The sequence below is a fragment of the Pleuronectes platessa genome, chromosome 8, assembly GCF_947347685.1.
Source record: "Pleuronectes platessa chromosome 8, fPlePla1.1, whole genome shotgun sequence".
NCBI lineage: Eukaryota > Metazoa > Chordata > Actinopteri > Pleuronectiformes > Pleuronectidae > Pleuronectes > Pleuronectes platessa.
This window is the reverse complement of record NC_070633.1, coordinates 13074658-13099286: the sequence shown is the minus strand read 5'-3', so window position 1 is coordinate 13099286 and position 24629 is coordinate 13074658. Positions and strand designations below refer to the sequence as shown.

Genomic DNA, 24629 nt, shown 5'->3' with positions numbered 1-24629 from the left:
ATTAATAGAGATGTGGTATTTTAGGTTGGAGACCTTAACCTTTAATCGCATAACGAGAGCCTGCACTGGCTTCTCTTTTTCCTCTTTGGTCAGATTACGACCAAAGTATCCTGTTGAGGTTTCATTGAATCCCCTCCACTTTGCTCAGTTAACAAGCATGTGATCTAAAATGAATGATATACATACACAATTAATGAAGAAAAATGTATCAAATGAAAAATCAGATTGTGCTTCACAGAAAAACTGTGACCATGAAGTCTGAAGATTGCACAAGGACCCCCACTGTGAGGACAGGAGAACAGATGAAACCTAAAAAGGAGCCAAGTAATATTTGACTAAATGTGCTACATGTGTTTGTTCAGAAGTTAAATGTTCAATAAAAAGACATAGTGGAGTACATGGTTTCATTTCAAACAGTTACTTTTCAATCTTTTTATTGAATATTAAGGTAAATATTTCACATTAATACAGGCTACATAAAGTAGAGCCACTATACGACATGAAATTTACTCTCATTTTAACCCTTTTTAGTATGTAAACAATTATACATGTATTTACCACTCTAAAAGGTTCTGATTTCTCTTTAGGTAATCATCATCTAGTTCTGGGCCAAGTTTAAATAGCTACTTCATGTTGAGCCCCCTGCCGCCCAAGAACGGTGTGTGTGGGTTTAAGTCAAAATCTCTAAACTACGCAGAGAATGGATCCTGTTAAACAGGTGATCGCGCATGTTTGTTTGCATCATCAGGATACTGTTAACAGCTCTCGCAAAATTTCATCTTTCATCGTCTGAGATAGGCACATCAAAGAATGGCGTCAAGATAACTTCCATTTCTTCAACCTCTGCTCTGCACTCTCAGGTCTCTTACTAAAGTTAACATGTTGTAAGTTTCTTTTTTCTTTGTCTCAATTGGTCATATTCGTCAGTTGGTATTTAATGTTTGCGTTGTGGGTCATGCTGTGTGCGTTTGATTGCTGTGGGAGCCGTTTAGTTGACGTGGTTCAGGTGCACGCTGCCCACATGAGGTGCCCAGGTACCAGGCCACACCTGAAGGAGAGAGGATTGACATGAGGACCATGTTAGACGACAGTAGTCAAATATTGTATCTGAACAATAAGCCAGACGGTTAAAGTGCCTATCAATAGACGGCACAGGTGTAAAATATGATATTCACCTGCTGTTGTGGGTCAGCGTTATCTGCATTGTTTGGGACCACTTTGATGATGGGGCTCCATGCAGGGTCACCAGCGTGCAAACCATTGTACATCGGTCCCCCTGGCCCCTCTGCCATGGGAGGATGAGGGGGCAGCATTGTTCCTCCATACATAGACATAGGCATCCCCTGAAATACAGTAACGGGTCCCTGTTAAAACATTGGTCCATGAGAGGAACAGAGGTTAAATCCTCTACAGAACCATGGCGTTGTGTTACCTTTTGGAAGTCCATGTAACTGTTGGGCAAATGCTGTGGCTGGTGGTAGTTGTTCGCAGGGTTCGCGATGCCGGTGTCGTCCTGCTCCATGGGCTGGTGCTGAGAGAAGGCTGACTGCTCTGCCTGGAGCTGGGGGTGCATCATGTGGCTGCTCATCAGGGGCTGGGACCAACCGGACATAGCCTCTGCAAAAAGCCACACACAACAGGGTTAGAGCTTAATCACTGACTATCACAACTACTGACACTGAAATATGTTGTTTTAGGTGTTTGTAAGAACATCAACACATTTTGCATTTACAACATTTTCCAATGCTCTTAATTGTAAGAAAAACAAAACACCAAAACCAATATTTGCGATATTTGCTCTTACCCGAGGCACTGCCAACCCCAAACGACCAAATGCCTCCCTGTCCAACAGATGCCGTGTAGCTTGTGGTAAGGAGAGGTGGGTTGACCGAACCCGTCTGCCTAATCCTGGCAAGCCGCTCTGTGCCGATGGGTGGCGGAACCTTCCGGTCCTGCTGCGAGGAGTTGCCTTGCTTAGGCTGAGGGGGTGGGGCCACTGCGGAGGTGGACATGGCAGAAGATGACACTGTGGAAGGAGGTGGGACAGGAGATTCGCCTGGTGGAGAAGAAGCGATAGAGGAAGAACTAGTCAGAAGCAGATCAGAATCCCAGATTTCTAAGTATTGATAGATTGGTTTGAACTCAACTAACAAACAGTGAATTTGAGAAAGGGTTACGCTAAGTTTTGAAAAATCCTTTTCTAAATGTGTAACAGATCATTTGAGGCTGACGGTTACAGTGCGAGTCTGGTACCTGACGTGGATGCACTCCATGGGTGAGGAGAAAAGTGCTGTCTGCTGAAGGAGGGGGTGCCGACCGATGTATGACCATGCAGATACACAGGGCTGCCTGTGGCATAGCCGGACAAAGCTGTGGGTGCAGACACATAAAATTAAATTAATTGTTACCAATTATGATATACAATAAAACAAAATATATTTACTAGTCCCAATTTGATGCTTTTAACTCAACAAAAAATATAACGCATGAAGGAAAAGAAAAATACCAATGGGGCTGTTTAGCATCCTCTGGGAGCCAGAGCGGTAGCCAGGGGCTTTGGAGCTGTCTGGAGGAGGTGGGGGCATCATGTTCTCCATTTGGCCCATGCTCATATAGGCGGGTGGGGCCGAGTACGACTGCTCTGGAGGTGAGCGAGCAGGCAGGTGGCATGCACCCCACACCTGATTGTTTCCAACCTGCAGGAAAGCACATTGAGAACAATAGCTTTATAACCACTGGCTTCAGGACTGATCTCGATGTTTGTTCATTTTGTCACTTTAAGTTATCGCAAAAGAAGCTCAAATTAGATGTCGGACTAATGCGCGTCGTAGAAATGTTCATTTAACATACCTGGCTGTTGTTATCAAAGATGCTGCTGAAGTTGAAGAGGCCTCCAGGACCAAAGTTGGGAGGTATCTGCTGAGGTTTGCCTGCATTGCCAACATGCTGCATCTGGGAACCGTTAATCATCCCCAGGTTAGCAGAGACCTGAGCTTGGGCTTGGGACTGGGCCTGTGGAGGCAAACTCGTGGGCTGGGATGTCTGGTTTTGGGTCTGTTTCAGAGATTCTTGCTGAGCGTTGAAGGGCACAAACACAGATTGTTGCTGATGCTGTTGCGAATGTTGCTGCTGCTGTTGCTGCTGCTGCTGCTGCTGCTGTTCAGAAAGGGAGTAGTAAGGCCCTGGTTGCTGCATACGATGGGAGACTCTGGGCGCAGGGGCTGAGAAATGGGGGACTGTGTTGTTGTGGTGTGCAACATTGTGTGACAGGACAGGGGGAGGAGCTGACTGGAGATGGGAGCTGGGCTGTGGGTTGAGGAGGGGCGGTGGACCCTCTGTGGACGGCACAGAGGAAGGAGGGGGAGGCAACTGCTGTCGGTGCTCTGGCTTGGGAGCTAGAGCCATGGCAGGGGCAGTGTAAGAGTTGATACTCTCGCTGACAGAAACAGGCTGGTTCTCTCCAGATAGAGAAGGCTTGTCTTTTCCAGGATGTGCCACGGCACTGGGCTCCGTTTTAGCTGACTGGAGAGAGGGCGTTGAGATAGGACCGACTGACTGCTGAGAGGCATTAGCGGTAGTTGTAGTGGAACTGTGATGTGCAGGAGATCCTGGGCCTCTTACTGCATTTGTGCCACTGGTTGCAGTTGCAGCAGCAGACACCGAGGTGATACCAGCAGGCTTAGGGTCAGGGGCAAAGAGCTGTTTCCTGACGGAGGAAGGAGTTGGGATGCTCGGCTGGGGATTATACGGGGTAGGGTTGGGGGTATGAGGCGAGGCTGAAGCCGTTGATGCGTTAGGAGCACTGGTGGTGTTGTTGTTTGACGTAACTTGGGCTCCTGAGCTGGCTGTGTTGCTGTGATCACTGTGAGTTGCGTTGGGTCTGGCGTGGCCTACAGTGCTGTTGGTTCCTCCGTTGTGTTTGGGGGAGCTGTTAGCACTGCCTGGACTCACAGGGCGCACAGGGAAAGGTCCCCAGGTGCTGGCTGCGGGAGAGAAGGTGCCTCCAAACTGGGCCATGGGTAGGCGAGGGTGTCTGATCTGGTGCATGGTCTGAGCAGCAAGTAGAGCGAGCTGAGGGTGGGCGTACGCCAAGGGCAAAGACACGGGGAATGGCTGTCTGACGTTTGACGACAGGCCCTTCCCAATCTTTCCACCTGCCTGAGAGGATGATGAAGATGAGGATGAGGAGGGCTGATACGAGACACCTGTTGAGGCGACTAGCGAGCTCAGCGCCTTGGGTCCAGTGGTTGAACCGCTGGGGATCCCTGTGGAACTCTGGAAGGAAGCAGACGTTGTTTTGGAGCCCGGGGCTCTGATGTGATTCCTCGGGATAAGATCCTCTAGCTCTTTGGCTGGGTCTTGGATCAGAGCATTGATTAGCTGGACTGCATACCTTGTCGACTCCGTCCCTCCTCTGAAACAACAAAGCAGACTTTCTTTAGACTACACTCTTGTGTTAAAAAATAACGCATATAAAATGTTGACAATCAATATGATAATGTTTTCATAAGCATGTTTGTTGGAAAGCAGGGTAAAATAAAAAACTAGGTGGAAGGATGCAGTATGGGTCAGGTAAGAAACAATTAAATTTAGATGCAGATCTGGATCAGGGGGCGGGAGTTTTTTTCTCCACTTTCTTTGATATTGCAAGATCGGGTATTATTCAATATTTTCACAGTTTTGTCCAAAGGAACTATACATGGGTCTTGATCTTTTAAAAAGGCAAATTTAGGGAACTTATATCTAGGAATGCAATTTTGTGACACTTTGTTGGATTTAAGGGCACTGTTGGCTATTGGCAGCAGTGTGCGGTCTGCTGAGAGTAATTCTAGTTACATAAATTACCACAATATACCAAATCCACTAAGTGCTAAACATTTCCATTGCGGACACTGGTGTGACCTACCGAACAGGGACAACAACTTTGTTGACCTTGGCTAGTTATGAGTGCTGATCATTTCATGCAGGTGATTTATAGGGTTATACAGTCTCCCTGCAGCTCTTGTCTGGAGCAGTTTGTATGGCATTGATATGGGCAAGGACATCGGACATATTGCCAGAAAGAGTTACAGTATCTAATGATATTGAGATGAAAGACGGTAGAAAATGTAATCTCCCTGAAGTCACCTAGCATTAAAGAAAGTTCACCCATAAATTTAAGGAAGTGCTGGACTGCTGCATTGTGGGACTGGCCAGTAGAAATAAATGACATCATCTAACAGGAGCGTATGTGTTTTATGCAACCGAGTACATCTGCAGTGGTGTTTACAGTCCACCAGGGGGCTTTGTTTTTACCTTATGGTGATCATCCTCTCCCCGTTCTTGTCTTTCTGTTTGTCCACATCAATGTGAGCTCCTGTCACGTCCTGGATGGCTGTGATGTTGCAGCCGCCTCTGCCCATGATTCGAGACACAACGGAGGCTGGCACAGACAGCTTCTTTGATCTGATGAGAAGAAAATGGTCAATGGTCCGTTTTTATGACTGTGTGTGTACTGGCCTTTAGATACTCTTTTTTAGATTTAAATTTACATTTACTGATACATACACATAAAATTACTTATTCAAATTTATTAGCTCAGTAACGGAATCTGTCAAACATGTTCCATGCAGAAATAAACTGACCTTCTGACCACCTCCTTCCAACCCTCTTCTCTCTTCTGGCCTCTCTTGGGGCTCGTGAGGCTGAGCTTACTGTTGGGTGAGGTGATGGGAAGAGCCATGGTCTTGAATGGAGAGGGCAGGGAGTTGGAGATGCAGTCACCCATGTCTGGAGCTCTGTGACGACACAAGATCAAGTTCAGTTAGAAGACAATGACCAGGACATACTCGGTTCTTTGTTTTACTAGTTTCATACTTGTGGAAAATGTTTTAAAATAAGTTGAGGATGAAGTGAGAATATAACGCTGCACTTAAACAATGTTCTGTGGATAGTTCACCGATAAAAAGAGAACTTTAAAGCTGAGCTTGTACTACCCAGGCACACACACACACGCACACAATGTCCGATGATAAATGTGCTCTGCTCCTTCAGGGACTCACTTTTGCATTGGTTTGGAGATGGAGACTGTGACCTTGTTGTCCAGCTTGCTATCAGTCTGTGGCTGAGGACAGCGTCTCTTCTCGGGACCGGGCATGAGAGTCTGGGCTGCTGCTGAGGAGGGGGCTGAGGAGGAGGAGGATGAGGAGGAAGAGGAGGAGGAGGAGGAAGCGGAGGAGGTGAGGTCTGGGAGGTAGTTGAGCTCCTGACTCTTGCCCCCGCTGCTGCTGCTCTCGCTGGCACAGTCTGTGCTATCCAAGGGGTCTGAGTCGCTGTTGCCACCCGTCACTCCCCCGCCCCGCGGCTCACCGTGGATCTTGTTCTTGTCCGCCTTGTGCTGTGCTAGTGCAACCTAAAAAGGAAAATGCACAATTGTCGTCATAAGTTCTTCTACATCAGATATGTGGCTAGCTTTATACATAAAATCAGGGTTATCAAAAGGGAAAAGCATGAATAGTTTTGCTTACCTGTGGATCTTGTAATATGATTGGTTCGTTGGGCGAGGAGTCCTTTGTCTTGTTCTTTTTGTTTTTACGATTGGTGCTTGGGGTAGTGGCCACACCAGCTCGCTTCTTTCCAAAAGCTGTAGTGAAAGTGGTAGAGGTGGCAGATATACCAATGGTTGTGGTGGTAGTTGCACTGGGAGGCTCAATGGGAACATCAGATTCTGAAAGAGGGGGGAAAAAAGGTCAAATTAAAATCAGGAGGGGTTACTGACCGAGTACAACATAACTGTATCAGCAAGCTCTGCACTTCGTATCAGTCTATCTCCTTCATTCACAGAAAGTTACCATCGGCTGAGTCCTCCTTCTGCTCCTGCATCTCGAAGAACTCCTCCTTGACTTTCTGACCCTCTTCTTCTTCCTGCTTCCTCTTCTGCTCCTCCTTCTTCTTCTTGCGTTTCTCCTTACGCTTCTCGCGTTTGGCAGCCAGAGCCTGCTTCTTGCTCTCCTCTCGGGACTGAACCAAACAACACAGAGCCCATGTAAATAAACAAAAACACATCCTGTCCGCGTATTAAGGAGCTTTGACCAAAAGAACAGCAATAGAATCAGACATTACCTTCTCCAAGTCTAGCTCCTTGAGGAGAATGCTAGCGTTCTTATTGGCCTCGGCCGCCTGCTGGTCTTTGGCTTTGACGATGGTCTCCATGCACTGGTGGCACTTCTTCAGCAGCTCCTGCGACAAGCAAGAACAGCTTGAGTTAGACCTCTGCTAAACATCTTAACCTCTCCTGTCAATTCCAATAAATGTAGCACCCTAGTGAAAAGGAAATCGATGCATACCTTGTCAGCAATTGTGGCGATGTATCTCATGCACTCAATATCTGATGGGAACTGGTTGACTTCTTTCACAAGATACTGCACCACCTTCACATGACCCTGAAATGTCAAAGGAAATGGTGAGTAAACAGTGTTGCAAAAGTGCAGCTAGTCCAAAGTCTAAATACGTTTTTTCGGTGAACATGGCACCTTGCGAAAAGCAGCCATGAGCGGGGTAATCTTGCGGTTGTCAGCTGCATCCACATCAGCGCTGGCATGCACCAGGAGCTGGACCACGTCAAAATGGCCACCGTTTGCCGCCAGCCACAGAGGAGTGTTCCCTTTCTTGTTTCGTACATCGATATGGGCCCCCCTGTAAAAAGGAAGGGTTGCTTTTAGTAATGCAGCTGACCGGGTTGAGTGACAGGATGAATCTGGTGGCACTTAGAATGTTTACCCATGTCTGATTAAAATGACCAAAGATGTCCAACTTGTGCACTATCAGCTGTTGCAATAAAACCAGTCACACACGTTTTTGGCGAATACTAAAGGCAAATGCTTTTATGGAAAACAAAACTAAATCACAGTTCTTGACACCTGGGACCACCCACCTGTTGATAAGCAGCTCACAAAACTTGTAGTGGCCCTTGTCTGCAGCAATGGTGAGGGCAGTGTCTCGGGATGAGGGAACTGGGGGAGCGTTTACATCTGCACCTTTGTCCAGCAGCACTCGGCCCACCTCTGCATAGCCTCCTGAGGCCGCCTCCATCAGAGGAGTAAGACCAGTCTGCATGAACAGAGAAATGAATTAGCAAGATGGCCAGCAGATACAGAACTGAAACAAAGATTGCAATAATGGGGCAAAAATATGTTTCACCCAACATAAAAAAATAGATGAGCAACAGCTATAGAATCACAGATTCAATACATATGTGGAAGCCTCTTCACCTTAGCACGATGCTCCACGTTGGCCTTGCGATCTAGCAGCAGACTGACAACTTCAGCCCGTCCCTGGAAGCAGGCCAGGGTCAGTGCTGTGTTTCTGTTGGTCTCAATCTGGGCGTTGATGTCCGAGCCCATATCTAACAGCAGCTTCACTGCCGGTACATGACCATTCATAGCCGCCAGCATCAGAGGAGAGATTCCCAGCTTACTGCCAGTCCTGGAGGGAAAACACAAACAGTTTAGACACAAAAAACTCAATCAAAACAGTTAAGTCTTAACTGTGCACCAGGATATATAGGTCTGTCCTGGTTTCACTAACATGTACTTCCCCTCTTTGCAGAGCAGTATTCAATCAAAGTTAGTAATCAAAGTAGCAGCTGCTATAAAACCTTGACTGGGAAGTTATTGCCTTACTGTTTTCCCACTCCTGGTTTATAACAGAGATAATAACCATGCTTTCACTTTAGGGTGCAGTTACGCCTCTGTTTTTGTTTGTCACTGTGCAATTTAGTATCCAAAGAAGAAATAGTAAAATTTTGTTCAGTTACAGGAACTAAAACAATCATGTTGTTCAGATTATGGAGAAAGATTTTATCCTATTAAGGAAACTCATATTGATGCAAATGGTCTGCTCGTATCGAGGGGCTAAAGGGAACTCTGATATTTTTGTCGCTCACCTGGAGTTAATCTCAGCTCCAGCGTTGAGGAGTATTTTGATGATGTTAACGTAACCCCCAGAAGCAGCCAGGCTAAGAGGCGTGTAGTCTGAAACATTGCGGTGTTCCTTGTTGGCTCCCCGAAGCAGCAGCAACTCGACAACCTGCCCAACACAGTTACGCAACAGTTAGAGCAGTGAAAACATACAGTCACTGTCTTGAAGATAAAATTAGATATGGTGTGTTTACCTCTTGGCGTCCTCCCGAGCAGGCCAGGGAGAGGGGTGTGTCTTTGGTTCTCTCCGACTGAGCCTCAATGTCACCCCCTTTGTCCAGGAGCACCTCTACCACACCTACGTGGCCAGCAGTGGCAGCCAGGATCAGAGGGGTAAAACCTGAGAAGTGCAGAGGTGATATTACAATTAACTGGTTATCTAAAGAAAGAATACAAGAAACTTACTGATTCACCCAACCTCACAGTTCACGTTATTAACGGAAATACGATACCTTTTTTGTCCCGGTGCTCGATGTTGGCTCCCCGTGCAATAAGGACAGACACAAGCTCCTCATGTCCCCCCGCACATGCCAGCGTCAGCGCTGTATCATGGTTGCTCTCCGTCTGTGGGGAATCAAACATGTCAGTAGGGTAGAGGACTGTATACATAAGTGTACTCATCTGAATTGTCAATTTGTTAGATCTCTGTTACTTCAAAATGAAAATGTGTCTCACATGTGCATCGATGTCAACTGAGGGATAGAGGGGCAGGACTGAAGGAGGCGAGGCGATGTTTGAGGGCGACTGTGTGTTTGGCTGGGACAGGGGTGTGGGTGACGTAGTGTTCAGCATGGGTACGCGGTTGCTCACAGCTGCAATAGGAAAGAATAAAAAAAAGTTATGCATTCAGGTTTGAGAGTTAACATCAACACTAACAATTTTAAGGAACAAAAAAAAGATGTGAACCCACCTGCCATGATGTCATCCAGCGTGTCTGTGAGCGTCTGTGCAGGTGTAGCGACCATGAGCCCATCTTGGGTTATGGCCACTCCTTGGCCTAACCCAGCCAACAGCTGACTCTGAACCTGTTGCTGTTGGCCCAGCATCTGCTGCCCCACCAGTACCCTCTGCAACTCCGGGCTGGTACTTCCCGGGTAGTCTGCAGGGTTGTAGTCTGGCAGGGGCTGGATGGGGACGAAGGCAGCCTGAAGAGGTGGAGGAGGAGGTTGGGGCTGAGCCTGTGGCGAAGGGGGCAGAGGAGGCTGCTGTGGTGGCTGTGATCCATCCCTGTAGAGGATAGTACCGACCTGAGGGAGCTTGGGGTAATCTTCCTCTTCACCCTCTGCCTCATCCTCTGAACACTCATCTTCGTCATCATCGTCCTCTTCCTGAAAATGTACAGAAAACACATTTTGTCTTTTAGAACAAACAGTGTTAGAGAAGTGGGGACTAATGTTATAAACGAGAATCACCCCACTGTGGTTGTGTGCCTCCGCCAACCAGCGTAGTTTCCGTGTACATTTTTCTACTAAATACTTTTTTTCTAATCCTTTATCTGAAAGTCTCAGTCCTAGTGACAACTGATCAAAAGTTTAAGAAATTCCCTCAAGCACCATTGAGATATGACTTTCAAGAATCCTTAAAAATCAAATTGACCTTTGACCTCCAAAATCGAATCTGTAAATCACTAAGTCCAGGTGAATTGTACACGATTCCTGATAAATTGAGTTCAAAACAAGGCACGGTCAGTGTGACCTTGACCTTTTACAATCAAAATGCAATTCATTGTTTACCGAAGTAAATAGTTTTACAAAATTTTGTAAATTCCATTAAAGATGATACCATGTTCAGGAAAAACAGACACTTTATGAGGTCACCATGGCCTTGACCTTTGACCACCAAAATCAAATTAGTTCATCCTAGAGTCCAAGTGAATATTGGTTCCAAATTTTAAGACATATCCTCAAGCTACAGGAATGGGACGGACAAGCCGAAAGCAAAATGACTGCGGTCACTGGCATGGAAGCAAACAAATAAATAGAGTTTTACCTCTTCCCCGTCCTCCCCCAGCTGCTCCTCTAGTTCTCCATCCTTGTTAGCCTCTTCATCTGTGTCGGAGCTGGTGTGTACCTGGGCACCTGGTGTAGTGGGAAGAGACCCTGGAGCAGACGTCGTACTTCCAGGCCCCGGGCCCTGGCTCAGTCCAACCTCCTGCTCCTCTTTTAAGCCCTTCGCCTCCATGTACTCTTTGGTGAACTGTTGCTGGGTTTTCAGCTGCAGCTGGCGCTCAACTTTCTGCAACTCCTTCAAGATTTTCTTCTTCTTCTGCACCTAAATAAGCAATGGCCACATTCTTGCTTAACCAACTTAACTTCTGATAACCAGTTATGCATGCACAACTAAATTTAAGTGTAAATTTGCTTGACTTAAATGAACATTTATAATGCAATCAGATCTTAGTTGGTTGATGGATTGTACCTGCTCCTCTCTGCTCTTCTTCAGCTCCTCAATCTTGTCTTTGGTGAGCGGCTCCCCCTGAATAAGCTCTAGTGACTGAAGCTGGGCTTTCTCGATAGCGCTGATTCTCTGGCCCAGTTCGTTCAGTTTCCCCTCCGTCTCCTCCACAATGCACTCTAGAGGTTGGCACAAGTGGAAGGGCGGCAGAGGTTCGGCTTCAGGCCCCCGTCCAACTGAGGTGGGGACACCGGGCTGAAGGGATGCAAGTCTCTGTTTGGACATGCCTGGATTCAAACAAGAGTGATTGATTAAAGAGTGTTAGGTTTTGTGAACAATAATAACTTAGTGAAATTTGAAACTATTTCTTGAGGTCTCTAACTGGGTGACATGTAGCAGTGTTTACTTTTGCTGGAGATGGGTGGGGGTGTGGCGATGTTTGATGGGGCTCGGTCAGGCTCCTGAGGGGGCACTACCATGGCCAGAGCTTGGATCGGGACACGAGGAACCTGTTATGACATAAGACATGTTTAGTTAAGGCAGAAACCACGATAAGACATTTCTCTGACTCAAAAGAGATGAATTTCTCAGAGCAACATTAATAAAAAGTGGGATCTAATGTTGTGTTTACCTGAGAGGCATCTTGCGAGGGGGGAGTGAGCTGGGAGAGGTCGGGGGCTGGGACAGACAGAATGTTGTTGGGGTAGTCCAACAAGTAGGACACCACGTTGGTGTGGCCACCCTTAGCAGCTTCTATCAACATCGTCGAACCATCCTACAGAGAGGAAATGTAAATTAATTAAATTTTGTGTTATGGTGACACACAAATAGACAAGATCAAACATTCTATGAGGTCTGATCTATATTATCCAGTGTGTGGACATTACTTTGAGTCTGTGTGTAGGATCCGCTCCATGTGCCAGCAGCAACTCCACCACAGCCAGATGTCCTCCAGCACACGCCAGAGACACCACTGTGTGATCATTGTTGGCAGTAGATCTGTTCACGTTAGCACCTGGGAGAGAGAAAACAAATTAACTCACTATGCATAAAATGTGTCAAAATCTATATAAGAGTCAATATGAGTAAATTAACTAACATATATAAATTATAAGTTGGTTTCGCTTAACTAATTGACAACGTACCTTTGCTGATAAGGAACTGCACAGTACAGAGATGTCCCGCCCTTGCTGCCTTCATTAAGGGTGTCCGGCCCCCTTCAGATTCGTGTTCCTTGATGACAAAGATTAATTTGTTAGCTAAAAGTGATGAGTTATATTTTTATTAAGAAACAATAACTTAAACAGAAAGCAGTTACTGAGCTTTGCTTAAAGCAGACTGTGTTCAGTTGAATCAATTTGAATTTTTGGCTTAAAAAATGACATCTCTCTTCTTGTGCTAATCTAAACTCATGTGAAACTAAAGGCCATCCAACCATGACTGACACAGAGGATGTAAGAGTATGCCATACCAAGTTGGCTCCAGCCTGCAGCAGCACATCTGCAACATCAGTGTGTCCATTCTCACATGCATACGTCAGCGCTGTGTCACCTGTGGCCGTGGTGGCATGCACGTTTGCCCCTGACAGAGGAAAACATCTTTTAGATTGTTGGCACAGAGACATATCTACAAAATTCCTAATTTCAGCTAAACATGTTCTTTGTCTTCTCAGATCTGCAGCTTCTTGCATATATTGTTCTTGCTCACCTGCAGCCAGTAAGTATTTGACCAACTCCAGATGGCCCTCCTGTGCAGCCTCCATTAGAGGAGTAGAGCAGCCCAACTCGATGTCGGCCCCGGCCTTGATGAGGAAGTCAGCCACTTCCAAGAAGCCTCCACAGCATGCTAGTGTCAGAGCTGTCTCCTGGGTTTCTTCGGTCTGGGCGTTGATGTTAGCACCTGGATATTGACCAAGAACAGTTATTGCTGATGGGTTCGGTGTCAAAATGAAAAAAATCATGTGCAAATCTGTGGATTAAAATTGTTTCAATATCAGTTGGCGGATATGTTGTTCTGATACGTTGTAGTTAGTTAGACTAGATGTGAGAAAAAAGAGCTGGTTACAGGCAAATTCATCTAAAGTATTAACACCTCACTGGTTTGGCATTTCACTTTTTTTTATTTCACAGATGAAGGAGAAAAGCTTGTTTACCTTGAGCCAGTAGCAGTGCTACCATCTCTTCATGGCCTTCTCTAGCTGCCTCCATCAGGGGAGTGTAGCCCTCATCATTAACCTGGCCACAAACACAAGCAGCACATAAGAAAGCATACAGGTGGTGTAGAAGCCCGTCACTTGTGTGTGTGTGTACTCTCCTTGAGGATGGACATTTTCAACTGACTAGTCATTTTTACTGTGTTGTAGGCGAAAGAACTAAACACTAAAACCTGAAGCTGTGTTATTTGGCATGACATCTCTACTTGAACACTCTCAGGTAAGAGTGTTTTCCCTTTTTAAACATTTACGGCACTGTAATGTTGCACAATACGTTATAATTTATTTTATTTTTTTAAACATAAATACCTGTCTAATATCTATCCGTAGAAAACCTGACTGTATTTGTGTTTAATAGAATATACTCCAATAGTAGCAAGGCAGAGGATATCACAAAAGAAATGTTCTTTATAGAGTAAACCTCTACTACGGTGGGTGTGCAATCTATCTAATCCATATTTAGAGACACAGCTCTGGGAAGAAAGTTAGACAGCAGTTAGAAAACTTTCATCCTCTCCATATTTTATGGTCTTTTCCGTCTGGCTCTTTACACACCTCCTCCAAGTTGGCTCCTCTCTCTATGAGCAAGGCTGCCAGCTCCACGTGTCCTCCGCACGCTGCGAGGGTCAGCGGCGACTCAAAGGAATCCGCTGGCATGTTGACCTGAGCGCCGCTGTCCAACAGCAGCCGTGCTACCTCCACATGGCCGTCCTGGGACAGCGAGACACACAAAGAATGTAGAGATAAGCACATGAATACATACATGGGATCAATGATCATCTAACCAAGACACGATCTTGCTGAGAGATGCTATGGGACAGACACCAACATAAAACTTTAACCAGTACGGGTGAGACTGTTTAAGTTATTATCAGGATGATCATGGGACACAGGGGACAAAAGAAAGTCCACAGCATTACAAGGTTACTTTAAGAAATTAAAATCCTTAGTTGTAGATTTGAACAGAAATTAGTCAAGAATAAAAGTGCTGCAATATTTGTGTGAAATAAGTAACTCAAATCTGACATCTTTAAACAAGGGAACTGACCCCGAAAAGAAAATATTTAGGTAATGCTACAGTTTGGGTCAGATGCTCACCATGCATGCTTCCATTAGCGCTGTGTGCATCTCATCCGTCTTATGTTCCTGGTCTGCTCCAGCCTCCAACAGGAAACGCACCATATCCAGGTGACCTGAAGCCCACAAACAAAAGTGTGTTTTCTAATCCTTGCATCACTAGAGTTTTAGTAATATAATATGTCAAAGGCATTCTGACCTTTGTAGCAGGCGAGTGTTAACGCGCTCTCCTTGAACTCATTGGAGTGTGTGTTGATGCCGGCGCCATACTCCAAAAGTACCCTGGCCACCTCTACATGGCCAGCACTGGCCGCCTCCATAAGAGGCGTGTGTCCGTTCTCGTTGTGGTCCTCAATGTTTGCACCCTCTTTGAGCAGCACCTTCACCACATCCACGAAGCCACCGGCACATGCGTACGTTAGAGCTGTGTTGCCTGGAACAAAGTGGAGAGGTGAGTGTGGCTGCAGAACATGGAGTAAAGGAAATAGTTCTATGACAGGGAAATGAAGACGGGTAGTACCTGTTGAGGACTGTGCATTAACATCTGCTCCGTGGACCAGAAGTAGTTTTACAATGTCCACATAACCTCCGCTGGCAGCGGCCATGAGTGGCGTTATATCTCCCTTGATGCCTCTGTCCTCCACGTTGGCATGCATGGCCAACAACACCTTAAGATGAAAGATGGAATGATAAGATTAAGAGTCATGCATAGGCGGGCTGTCCGACAACAATCAAATAGTGAGACGCATTATCTTTTCCTTTGCAGAGACCATACTTCAGTTTACAGTTAATTCACACTCCAACCTTCCTCTTACAAACCTGTGCAAGTTCATAGTAGCCGGCCGAGCAGGCGAGGCACAGCAGGCTCTCCCCTTCCTCTGTGTGTTCGTTGACGCTCCGTCCCTCATCCAACAATTTGCGCACAGCGTTGACGTCCCCATCTGAGCACGCCTCTGCTAAACTACGGCTGAAAATAACCAGACTGCTACAATTACTGCCACTGTGACAGGTGAACACACATACGCCTTGCAATTAAATAATCACGTTGAGGGAGCAAACACACTCGAGGGCAGACATGGTGTATATGCAGCTCAGATTCAGGGTAAAACGATTATATTTGTACAGAATGGATTAAGCTACCAGTCTATTAAACAGTGTACAGGATAAATTGGAATATGCAGACAACAGTGTGGGCAAGATACATACTTGTCGGCTTGGCCGGCGTTGAGCGTGTTTTCTGCTCTCATACGTGTCAGGGCTGCTGCAGCTTCATCCAGGGCACAGCTCACAGATGACGTCAGTCGCCGCAGCACCTCGGGGTCTGCAAAAGCTTTACCATCGGCAGTGGACAGTTTACCGATGCCTACCGAACACCAAAATGGCAGAGGTGCAAGGGCAAGGCAAACCACAGGGGAGCATAATCACACCAGACCAGATGAAGCAGCAAGTCCAGTCCAGCCAATCCAATCCAGAGTTAGTAGCAGCATACACAAGAGGAAAAAGAAAAACAAGACAAAAACATCACACACAGAAAACACACACAAGCATTTGTTAATGTGGCTTAAACTCTTTCTTCACTACTTTCAATACACCATCTATGATTCTGAAGTATTTTACTTTGGACAATGACTGGGTCAAAGGCAGAGCTACGAAACAATATCCATTGGGCAACTATGGGATGGTCCAGGAAAGCGCAGATCTAGAATGAATACGTTCAGGGAGGTAATGTTAGTTTAATATACTAGTTGATATAAGTTCAAGGTTGTGAATGATCGAAGAGAAAAGGTGGCCATCCTGTGTGAATTATAGATGGGTAAGAGGGAGTGAATGTGAGAGAAACTGAAACTTGAGACAGTGGTCAGTAAGGGACAGAGCATGGCTGGGAAGAAAACAAAATGCCATATGAGAAAAAATGTGTTTGTGTGTGTTTGAGTGGCGAGCTGGCACGAGTAATCGAAAAAAACTGCTTTTGCTAAGATCTCTTTCAGAAGGAACATTTCCCAACCAATAAATAACAGAAGAGCTGAAAAAGAAGGAAAACAAAAGTGTGAGCTTTGAACCTTTCGGTCTCAGCCTCAACACATCCATTAGCCAGGCAGGAGTGAGCTCCTTGTGGTCCTCCTGTGTTTTCACCACTAAGTTCTGTGACTCGAGCTAAACTTAGTACAGCTCTCAGACAGGTATTTCACAATGGTCCCCAAGGCAGAGGGAAACAAGAGGTCGAGGAAGTTGATCATTAATGTTTTACTGTATGATGTTTATCACAGAGACTGTAAGTACCCAGTAACAGAAACGTACCAATTCAACTTTAGAAGTTGGAATCACTGCAAATGAGTCTAATCATTTTGTAACAATATTTGTATCTAGCACTGTAAATCAGACCTTCACCTATTCATGTGAGGAATATGGACATTGAGCTCTTACTGAGGTCAAGACTGTTTTAAAATACAAGCAGATGTTTTTCTTCTGTTTCAACTGAAACTAGAAACTGGCAAAGGCTGAGCTGCATACACCAACTGTACTAACAACACACTCTGCAATCTAAGTAAACACTTTTATCCAAGTTGCTAATTAAATTTCCACTGAAACAGAACTGAAAGCAAGTCAGCGTTAAAGCGCACTGACTATGACTCTAAAATGTATTAGCAAACTCAGATCATGCAGTTATACAAGTTTTCTTATGCAGCAAATTGCTCACTAGGTAAATAGGAATACAAATGATATTTTTTGGCATCCTATCATATCCTTTTCAAATGGCCACAGTGTCTTCAGCTCGGGGTTGAACCCTGTCTTAGCATCGTCTTCAAAAGTGTGTTAATGTGTAAGCACCTACATGTGCACAGCTCCGTCCAAACTCTTTTTGACATGTTTACACAAACAACGTCTATCAAATGTGCTAGAACAAAATGTCAGTGTGCATTTAAGTCATATTCTGCATAATAGCCATAAGACATTGTTGTATCTCTCAAAAAAGCAGATTTTATTTTAGATGAAATCGTGCAAATTATCAATATTCTGTAGCATCTATCTATTGTTTGCATATCAAGATGCACACATTGCATCCAGATCACCCTATGATCTTTCTCACAGTACACGGTACATGAAATCAGTTTAAGGCGTAGACCGCAATAACTCAAAGGTGCTTCAAATCCTTACAGCGGGTTATCGGGACTGATATACAAATAGGTCAGCGTAGTTTTGTCTGTTTTGAGCTGCATATTTACCACTTAGAAGTAGAACATTTATTTATGTGCCTGACTGGGCAGTACGCAGCTGACTGTACCCAACATACACATCTTCACCATGTGGACATGGTTAGTGGAGGTAGAGGAATGATTATGGTCTCTTTGATTTGAACTTTTGTAGGATAGGGACTTTTGGGACTATAACTGCACCAAAATCGTATAGACTGTGTCCGTGTCTAACTGTCTTGTACTTCAAATCCTTGTTTTTTCCTCTTAATGCCTTTGTTGCTCTGTTTATCAGAGGTGCAGTACTTCATTTGAGTTAGTGTGTGAGATTGTCTTAAATTAACCTGCCTTACATTGTATAAGTTGTTAGGTCACTGTGGTTTGAAGATAGCTAATATGGACATCGAGAGTGTTGAGTGGAATTAGTCTAAGTTCGAGTACTGTGCAACATTGACAATGTTTGACAGAGGAGGAACATTCGCAAAAGACAGACACTGTGACTGCCAAGCTATGAGGACAGGTAGGAATATAAATCTTATTAATCTTGAGGCTGACATTGTGACAAACTGACCTTTCTATTTGTGGATGCATCATGACAGCATGCCCACATGATTTGATGGAGAGCAACAAGGGACCTCAGGAGGAAATATAAGGGTTTTAGCTCTAAAAGGTCCCGGAGGAGTAATTACTGTAAACAGATTTGTTTATTTCCAATGACATCCATACCCTATGGGACTTATTTATAAAATAAAATAATTTCTTAACTTGGTACGTCTCCTTTCTAATTGTTTTCAACGCGTTTTGTTTTTTAGACCAGCAGATTTCCATTACTCTTTTACAAACCCTCACAGGACAAACAACTGCCGATACTCTCTACCACTTGCTGCAGTCAGCAGAAATTAGTATCATGTCACCCTCACGCTTGTGGCATGTATGTGCATCCTTGTGTGTGCACCCGTAGTCAGCAACAATTTAGGGACTTGAGAATCACAAAATGTCCCCAAGTTGTCTACAGAACCACCAGTCTTCACAAACTCCACTAGGAGCTGTAGTGAAATAATTAACACAAAAAGATGGTCATCATGATGGGGTAATTGTTAATGGAAGTATAACTAAGAGGATTACAGAGAAAAGAAACTAGCCCGAAACATTTACATATGTGCACACCTGTTCATTCGCTGCAGAAAGCAACACAACCCTTGGTCACAAGTTAGTTACAAAAACTTGGGTCACAATCTGGGTGGCTTTTAGGCTATTTTGCCTAAATACTATTTAAAGCCTTGTCACAAAGGCTGATTTAAGGTCTACTGTATGTGATACAGTGCTTTCTTATCTACATCATAGAGCTGCATCGTGCACACATAGCATAAATCAGGCTTACAACATTTTTTTTTTAGAATAAGATAGATTTAGAAGAAACATATCTTGGTCTCCCTGATGTTGGTGTCGACAGGCCTGGTATTTGGCTGCTTTGCGAATGCTGGGAATCAGAAGCTGTCCAAATCTTCATGCTACAGTCATTAAACACAGACACCTTTCTCCATCTCTGCTAATATTTTACAAAAATCTTACTAATACATGTAGAAAAATATTTAAATGTTATTTTTTTACCATGTAAGCTTGAGACTTAAGCAAACAAATAATGTAAAACGCCATCTCTTCGGTTACGACTAGTCAGAGAGAAAGGGGAATAGAATGAGATTAGCCATGAGCAGTTCAACACCGGCTCTCTGCAAGCTGTGGAGGCTCAAGCGTGGTGCTGTGTTAATCTGCCCGGTAATGTTCATAAGCCCGAACGAGGCCAGGACACCCAGGCCCAATGTAATAATCTAGACAGACCTTCTTACACCTAGATTACAGTTTCTAATATAACTAATTTACCCAAATCACTTTCGTACTATGTGCCAATATGACACTTGCAAAACCTGCAGGTTCTCCGGATTGCTATTTAAGCTTCAGGCTTTCATACAAACCCTGACATCTACAGCCATTGTTAGTACTGAGAATTGGTTACTGGGGAAAGCGGAGAGTGAAAGTTGTGCTTTTATCTATTTAAAATAGGTTAAAGCACAAATCAAGATTGGTTGGAGGAAAATGGGTGTGACCAGTGGGGGACTAATCCATTGCAAATTAACATGTGTGAAGCCTCGAAAAGCTGACGCAAGCTCATACAAAGCAGTCGTACCTGCAGCTTCCAGAAGAGCTTCAAGTCGTGCCTGTGTCTCTGGATCTACAGTCCTTAAATCGACCCCGTCTGTGGCGCTGGACAAAAGCAGCTCTGACGCTGTCTTCATGATGGGGTTATCAAGGTCCTCCTGGTCCAAAATGAATGACTCCACCTGGAAGAGGGTGGGAAGGAGGATAAAAGGATAATTAGACCTGATGGCTCTTCTCATGATAGTTTCTGATCAACAACTGTATTTAACATCAAGTCTACACCTGATCCATATTTCTCAAATAATAAATACCTTACTCGAAAGGGTGAAAGGATGACCCTCTCACAAATACTTACTAAAAAAAGACTAAGAACACTGCTTATGTTTATTTACAGTTTCTTAGATTAGAAAAGCGCAGGAAGTGCTACAGTCAGGAATTACAACCCCTGCACACATAGAAAGATTCAGATGAGAGTCAGCTGCCTAAGTACATCACCACACTATCATACCTGCGCTTTGCTTCTTTTGGCTATTGTGTATTGCAGTCTCTTTTACAAAAATTGTATTCTTCCTAGAAACTCCAGTGAATCAGCATTATAAAATGTGACTGAAATTATGTTTTATTCACTATAGCTGGTGCTGTAAAGCTGATCAATAATTTTGTTTGTAAATGACAGTTTACCTTACAGATTAAACACGAGAATGTCATGCTTTTCATGCAATAACATATTTTTTTAGAGTTATGACTTATTCTACTCTTCATACACGTTACAGTGAGCAATATGAACACAAACGTGTTTTGTTTCAATTTCAGTGGAGGGAATTTTTCATATTTGACAAACGCATTGTATCAGTTGTAGCTAAATGTTATAGTGAACTTCTAAAATGTATCTAATTTAAACTTTGTTAAGTAAAGGTGTTTTGGTTTTCAAATAGGCTCAATCATAGTTGTACTGATATGTAGTTGCAATATTAGTGAGACAAAATCACATTACAATATTATATATAATATACACTGATAGCCAGTTCACACAACAAATGTAGGTGACTTCATTAGATTTTTACAAAACACACTGACTTTGCATGAATCAGTTATCCTGGACTTAACACCAGGCATATTCATTAGCAATTTGTACACTAAAAATGACACACATAACTTTGGTAAAAAGGCTACCTGGGTGGTCAGATTAAATATGTAGGATCAGTCAAATAAATTCTGTCAGTTAACATTTCGCAAGAGACGATCTGACAAAAAATGATAAAGTAACAACCCTGTTCTATGTCCTTCCATAAGCTGCAGCAGGCTTTTAAGGCCCGGTTTAGCGAGAGCAAATGTTGTGAGAGAGTCAGCACACAGCATGTGGAGGAATTCAGCCATACGATAGAGCACAACAGCCCATGGGGAATGTAGTTCTACAAAGGCCTTTATAATCAACAATGGACATCAGTCTTGACTATTAATGAACTACAGTTCCCAGAGTGTTGGTATCCAGAGAGCTGGAACGGCCTAGAATGGCATCTGCTTAATCCTGGGGCTCAGATTTTAGCTACTGCCCAGAGCTGCGAGCTCTCCACTGGAGTGAAACACCACAACAAACGCTCCCTTTCAGGCTCATGTAGCAGCCAGGGTGAGTGGGGAAACATGATGCAGCGGACATACACCCGCAGCGTGTCTCAATTAAACCGCCTGAGATGAAGTTGTCAAACTTGATATTTACCTTCTTCTGCTACTTCACAGCTGATGCTCACAGAGACACTGCTAAATTACACCGTCAATGGCGACAGCTGTCATCCTCACTTGTCTAGCAGTCATGGCTTTAGCATTGTTCATAAAGGTACCTCCTAGGTTAGATATTAGTTAAGAATAATAGAGATGGCTCAACAGGTACTGGCATTTCTCTCCACACCCATTAACTCCTTGTAGTGTTACTGCGTGTAAATACTCCATGACCCTTTACATGACAATGAAACTTAGCTTTGCATGAATATCCCATTGGACTATAACAGGGACCTTTGACAGGTGTGTGCAAGTCAAATATTTGTCCTCTAACAGTCTGAGGAGTCCCATTGCTGCATCAGCTACCGCCAAATGTAAAGGTAAACTCAACTACCCGACCACAGTATGGCTCACATCTTCAAACTGACAGCTCACATAGGACAAGTCAAGCCGTAAAACAAGGTTTGGTTACGATCCGGCGGTTAGACACTGACTAATAATCTCAATTATAAATCGAGATAAAAAAGCTCAGTTGGCTCCATCGCACTGTCACCTAAAAGAGTAGTATGTTAAATTAGGGCTGTGGAGACAGATACATGGTTGAATCCGTGTGTCCATCTGAGCTGGTGTCAAACATGTCCGCAGTATGTTTAGCCGAGGTGAGGAGATGCCATCACACCTGACCCCGTGTGGCGGCCAGCACATGGAAAGTTGGACACTTCTCAACATGAACTCCCGCTGCTCTCGTTTCTGACAAGGCCAACGGAGTTGACACAGCGGTGGTGGCTATCGGAACCGACAGGGATGCAAAAAACCACAGCTTGCTTATTTGTCAACACCAAATGTCGAAAACTCGGGCAGTTCCGCGCAGATCAGCAATAATCTGCACGTATCGAAAAGTTAGCCCAGCCGCGATCGGAGTTAATTTACATGATTGAGGAGAAAAGTGACGTAATTGCACCATAACTACGATATGGCGGATATTACAACCATCCGTGTGCGTCCGTGGCTTCACGGACATCTTCCATTTGCCGCGGCTGGAGAGCTGCTGGGAGAGCCGCAAACTTGTGATGGGTGTTGCGAGACGACAGCAGCGAGCGAGGCCGACGTCGCTAACACCCGAACTAGGCCTTGGTCGCAGCCTGCGCTGCATAAATAAAACATTTCAGCCGGTGAGCGTCACCAACTGCCCGTGTCTCACCAAGCATGAACGACATCAAACCCCCCATGAGCACCAGAGCTGACGGAAGGTGTTATTCTATTGAAGTGCCGGTTTATTTTACGTAATTTCAGCGGCCTGGGAGGGGGTGGTTGCCAACTGCGAGCTAACTAGCTAGCTAGCATCCAGCTCGCGCTAGGAGAGGAATGTTGCCTAGCTCTCTGGTTAGGCTTTGCTAACTAGCTTAGCCTAGCGTAGCTACCTCTGAAACCTCGTCTTCGTCGCTGCCGGATCCTGGACCCGAGGAGAGGACGGCCGCGGCCGCCAGTTTGAAATCCAGTCTTTCTGCTGCAGGTCCGCCTGGTTCGCCGTATAAACGTACTTTCTTTCCACCCACACCAATCCCAATGCCCCCTAGTCCGACTCCTCCTGGTGTCGCTCCTACCCCCATCCCTGCCACTGGGGAGCGAGGAGTCACCGAGTCAATCTCGTCCTCGAAGCCGTCCGTCAGCATTGCCGTCCCGGTTACTGCATCCTGCATACTTGTGTTCACGATGCGTGTGTTAACGAGCTATCCTTTGACTTGAACGTCCGTCCAGGCTCTTTCTGTTTGGATATTTGCGTTATTTTACTTCAGGGAATCCAGAAACTCTCCCGAAGCGAGGGTTGAGGAGGATCTCTTTCCCCCAGCCATTAACTTTCTAACAACCTAACCCGATACGCACTGTTTCTCAGAAAGGCCGCCTCTGTAGGAAATCCCGAGAATCCTATTGGCCGAGCGGGGGAAAGATTTGTTTCCCATTGGTCGACATTACCGCTTGTCAAACATGAGACCGCAACGTCATGTTAGGTTTACCAATATCACGAGGCTGTAGAACGAACGTCAAGACATGACATGGTAGACCAACTTAACTGGTAGCTAGCTCTACTAGTTCATGTGAAGTCTCAGCGCGAAATCCCACGGAACATGTCAGTACCTGTTGTGTCTATTAAAGACTCATTGAATGTGATTTTAAATGGCACCATGATAACTGAACCTTACAAGCTGCACAAACTTATTGCTTTCATTTGGGAGGGATCATAAATTATAAGAAGCAGTAGAAATAAAGGATAATATCATAAAGAATCAGGAATATGAGACAAGAGAGAGAAGGAGGGAGATTAAATCAGATAACCTCGAGGCTCTGACTACACCTCATTTAAACTAACTGCTCTCATGTGCAATCATTTTTCTAAAGTAACACACAAATGAAATCCCATGAAATATTTGAACCTATTTTGTATGCATGGCATAGGGACATAGGTAGTAGAGACCAAAATACCATTGTTTCACCAGTGACAAAACTCCAAAACGTATTTTTCAAACTTCTTCAGACATATTGAAGTGACCCTGTGGTACAGAAATTCCTTTTAGAGGGCAGATGATTTGGCACCTGTCCACCATGAACCAGCAAACCAACTGGTCCTACGTAAAAAAAAAAAAACTGCCTTACTTATTTACAAGGTTCCTAGCATGCATTTACTCTGTATTTTCTATCATTACACATATTTACTTTTTCACGTAAAGAATGTCTTTTTTTTTATTGAATTACTCCATTCATTACTTTTCTCATTGACAACAGGTGTTGTTCTTTTTTATTTATTGTGAACAGATTTCAGTGAGAATTCAACCACAAGATAACTACTCAAAAATATGGTTTCTACCTTTTGCAGTAATATTTAGCACACGGATGCAGTTCGTCCATCTTTATACTGATCGCATTTTC

General features: G+C 44.6%; 1 protein-coding gene across 4 annotated transcripts; it reads right to left on the bottom strand.

The window, feature by feature from the left end:
- Positions 1-417: 417 nt before the first annotated feature.
- On the bottom strand, positions 418-23596 carry ankhd1 (ankyrin repeat and KH domain containing 1). Of its 4 annotated transcripts, none has more exons than XM_053428575.1 (39): positions 23126-23596; positions 20017-20170; positions 15847-16003; positions 15460-15622; positions 15161-15308; positions 14840-15073; positions 14662-14756; positions 14119-14274; positions 13504-13585; positions 13059-13250; positions 12823-12932; positions 12497-12584; positions 12239-12366; positions 11983-12126; positions 11758-11860; positions 11376-11638; positions 10947-11228; positions 9868-10285; positions 9633-9769; positions 9410-9521; positions 9152-9297; positions 8924-9066; positions 8250-8463; positions 7913-8088; positions 7512-7674; positions 7326-7421; positions 7102-7218; positions 6831-6999; positions 6507-6706; positions 6042-6391; positions 5625-5777; positions 5296-5445; positions 2851-4414; positions 2507-2696; positions 2254-2370; positions 1805-2056; positions 1433-1617; positions 1176-1343; positions 418-1048 (listed from the first exon to the last, which is right to left on the bottom strand). In XM_053428575.1, exons 1-39 carry the CDS (start codon positions 23402-23404, stop codon positions 989-991), a joined length of 8058 nt encoding a protein of 2685 aa, XP_053284550.1. In that variant the 5' UTR covers positions 23405-23596; the 3' UTR covers positions 418-988. The 4 variants fall into 4 exon arrangements, with proteins under 4 accessions (XP_053284550.1, XP_053284551.1, XP_053284552.1 ...); XM_053428576.1 differs by having other exon boundaries at positions 15460-15607; XM_053428577.1 differs by having other exon boundaries at positions 15847-15970.
- Between the last annotated feature and the right edge of the window lie 1033 nt (positions 23597-24629).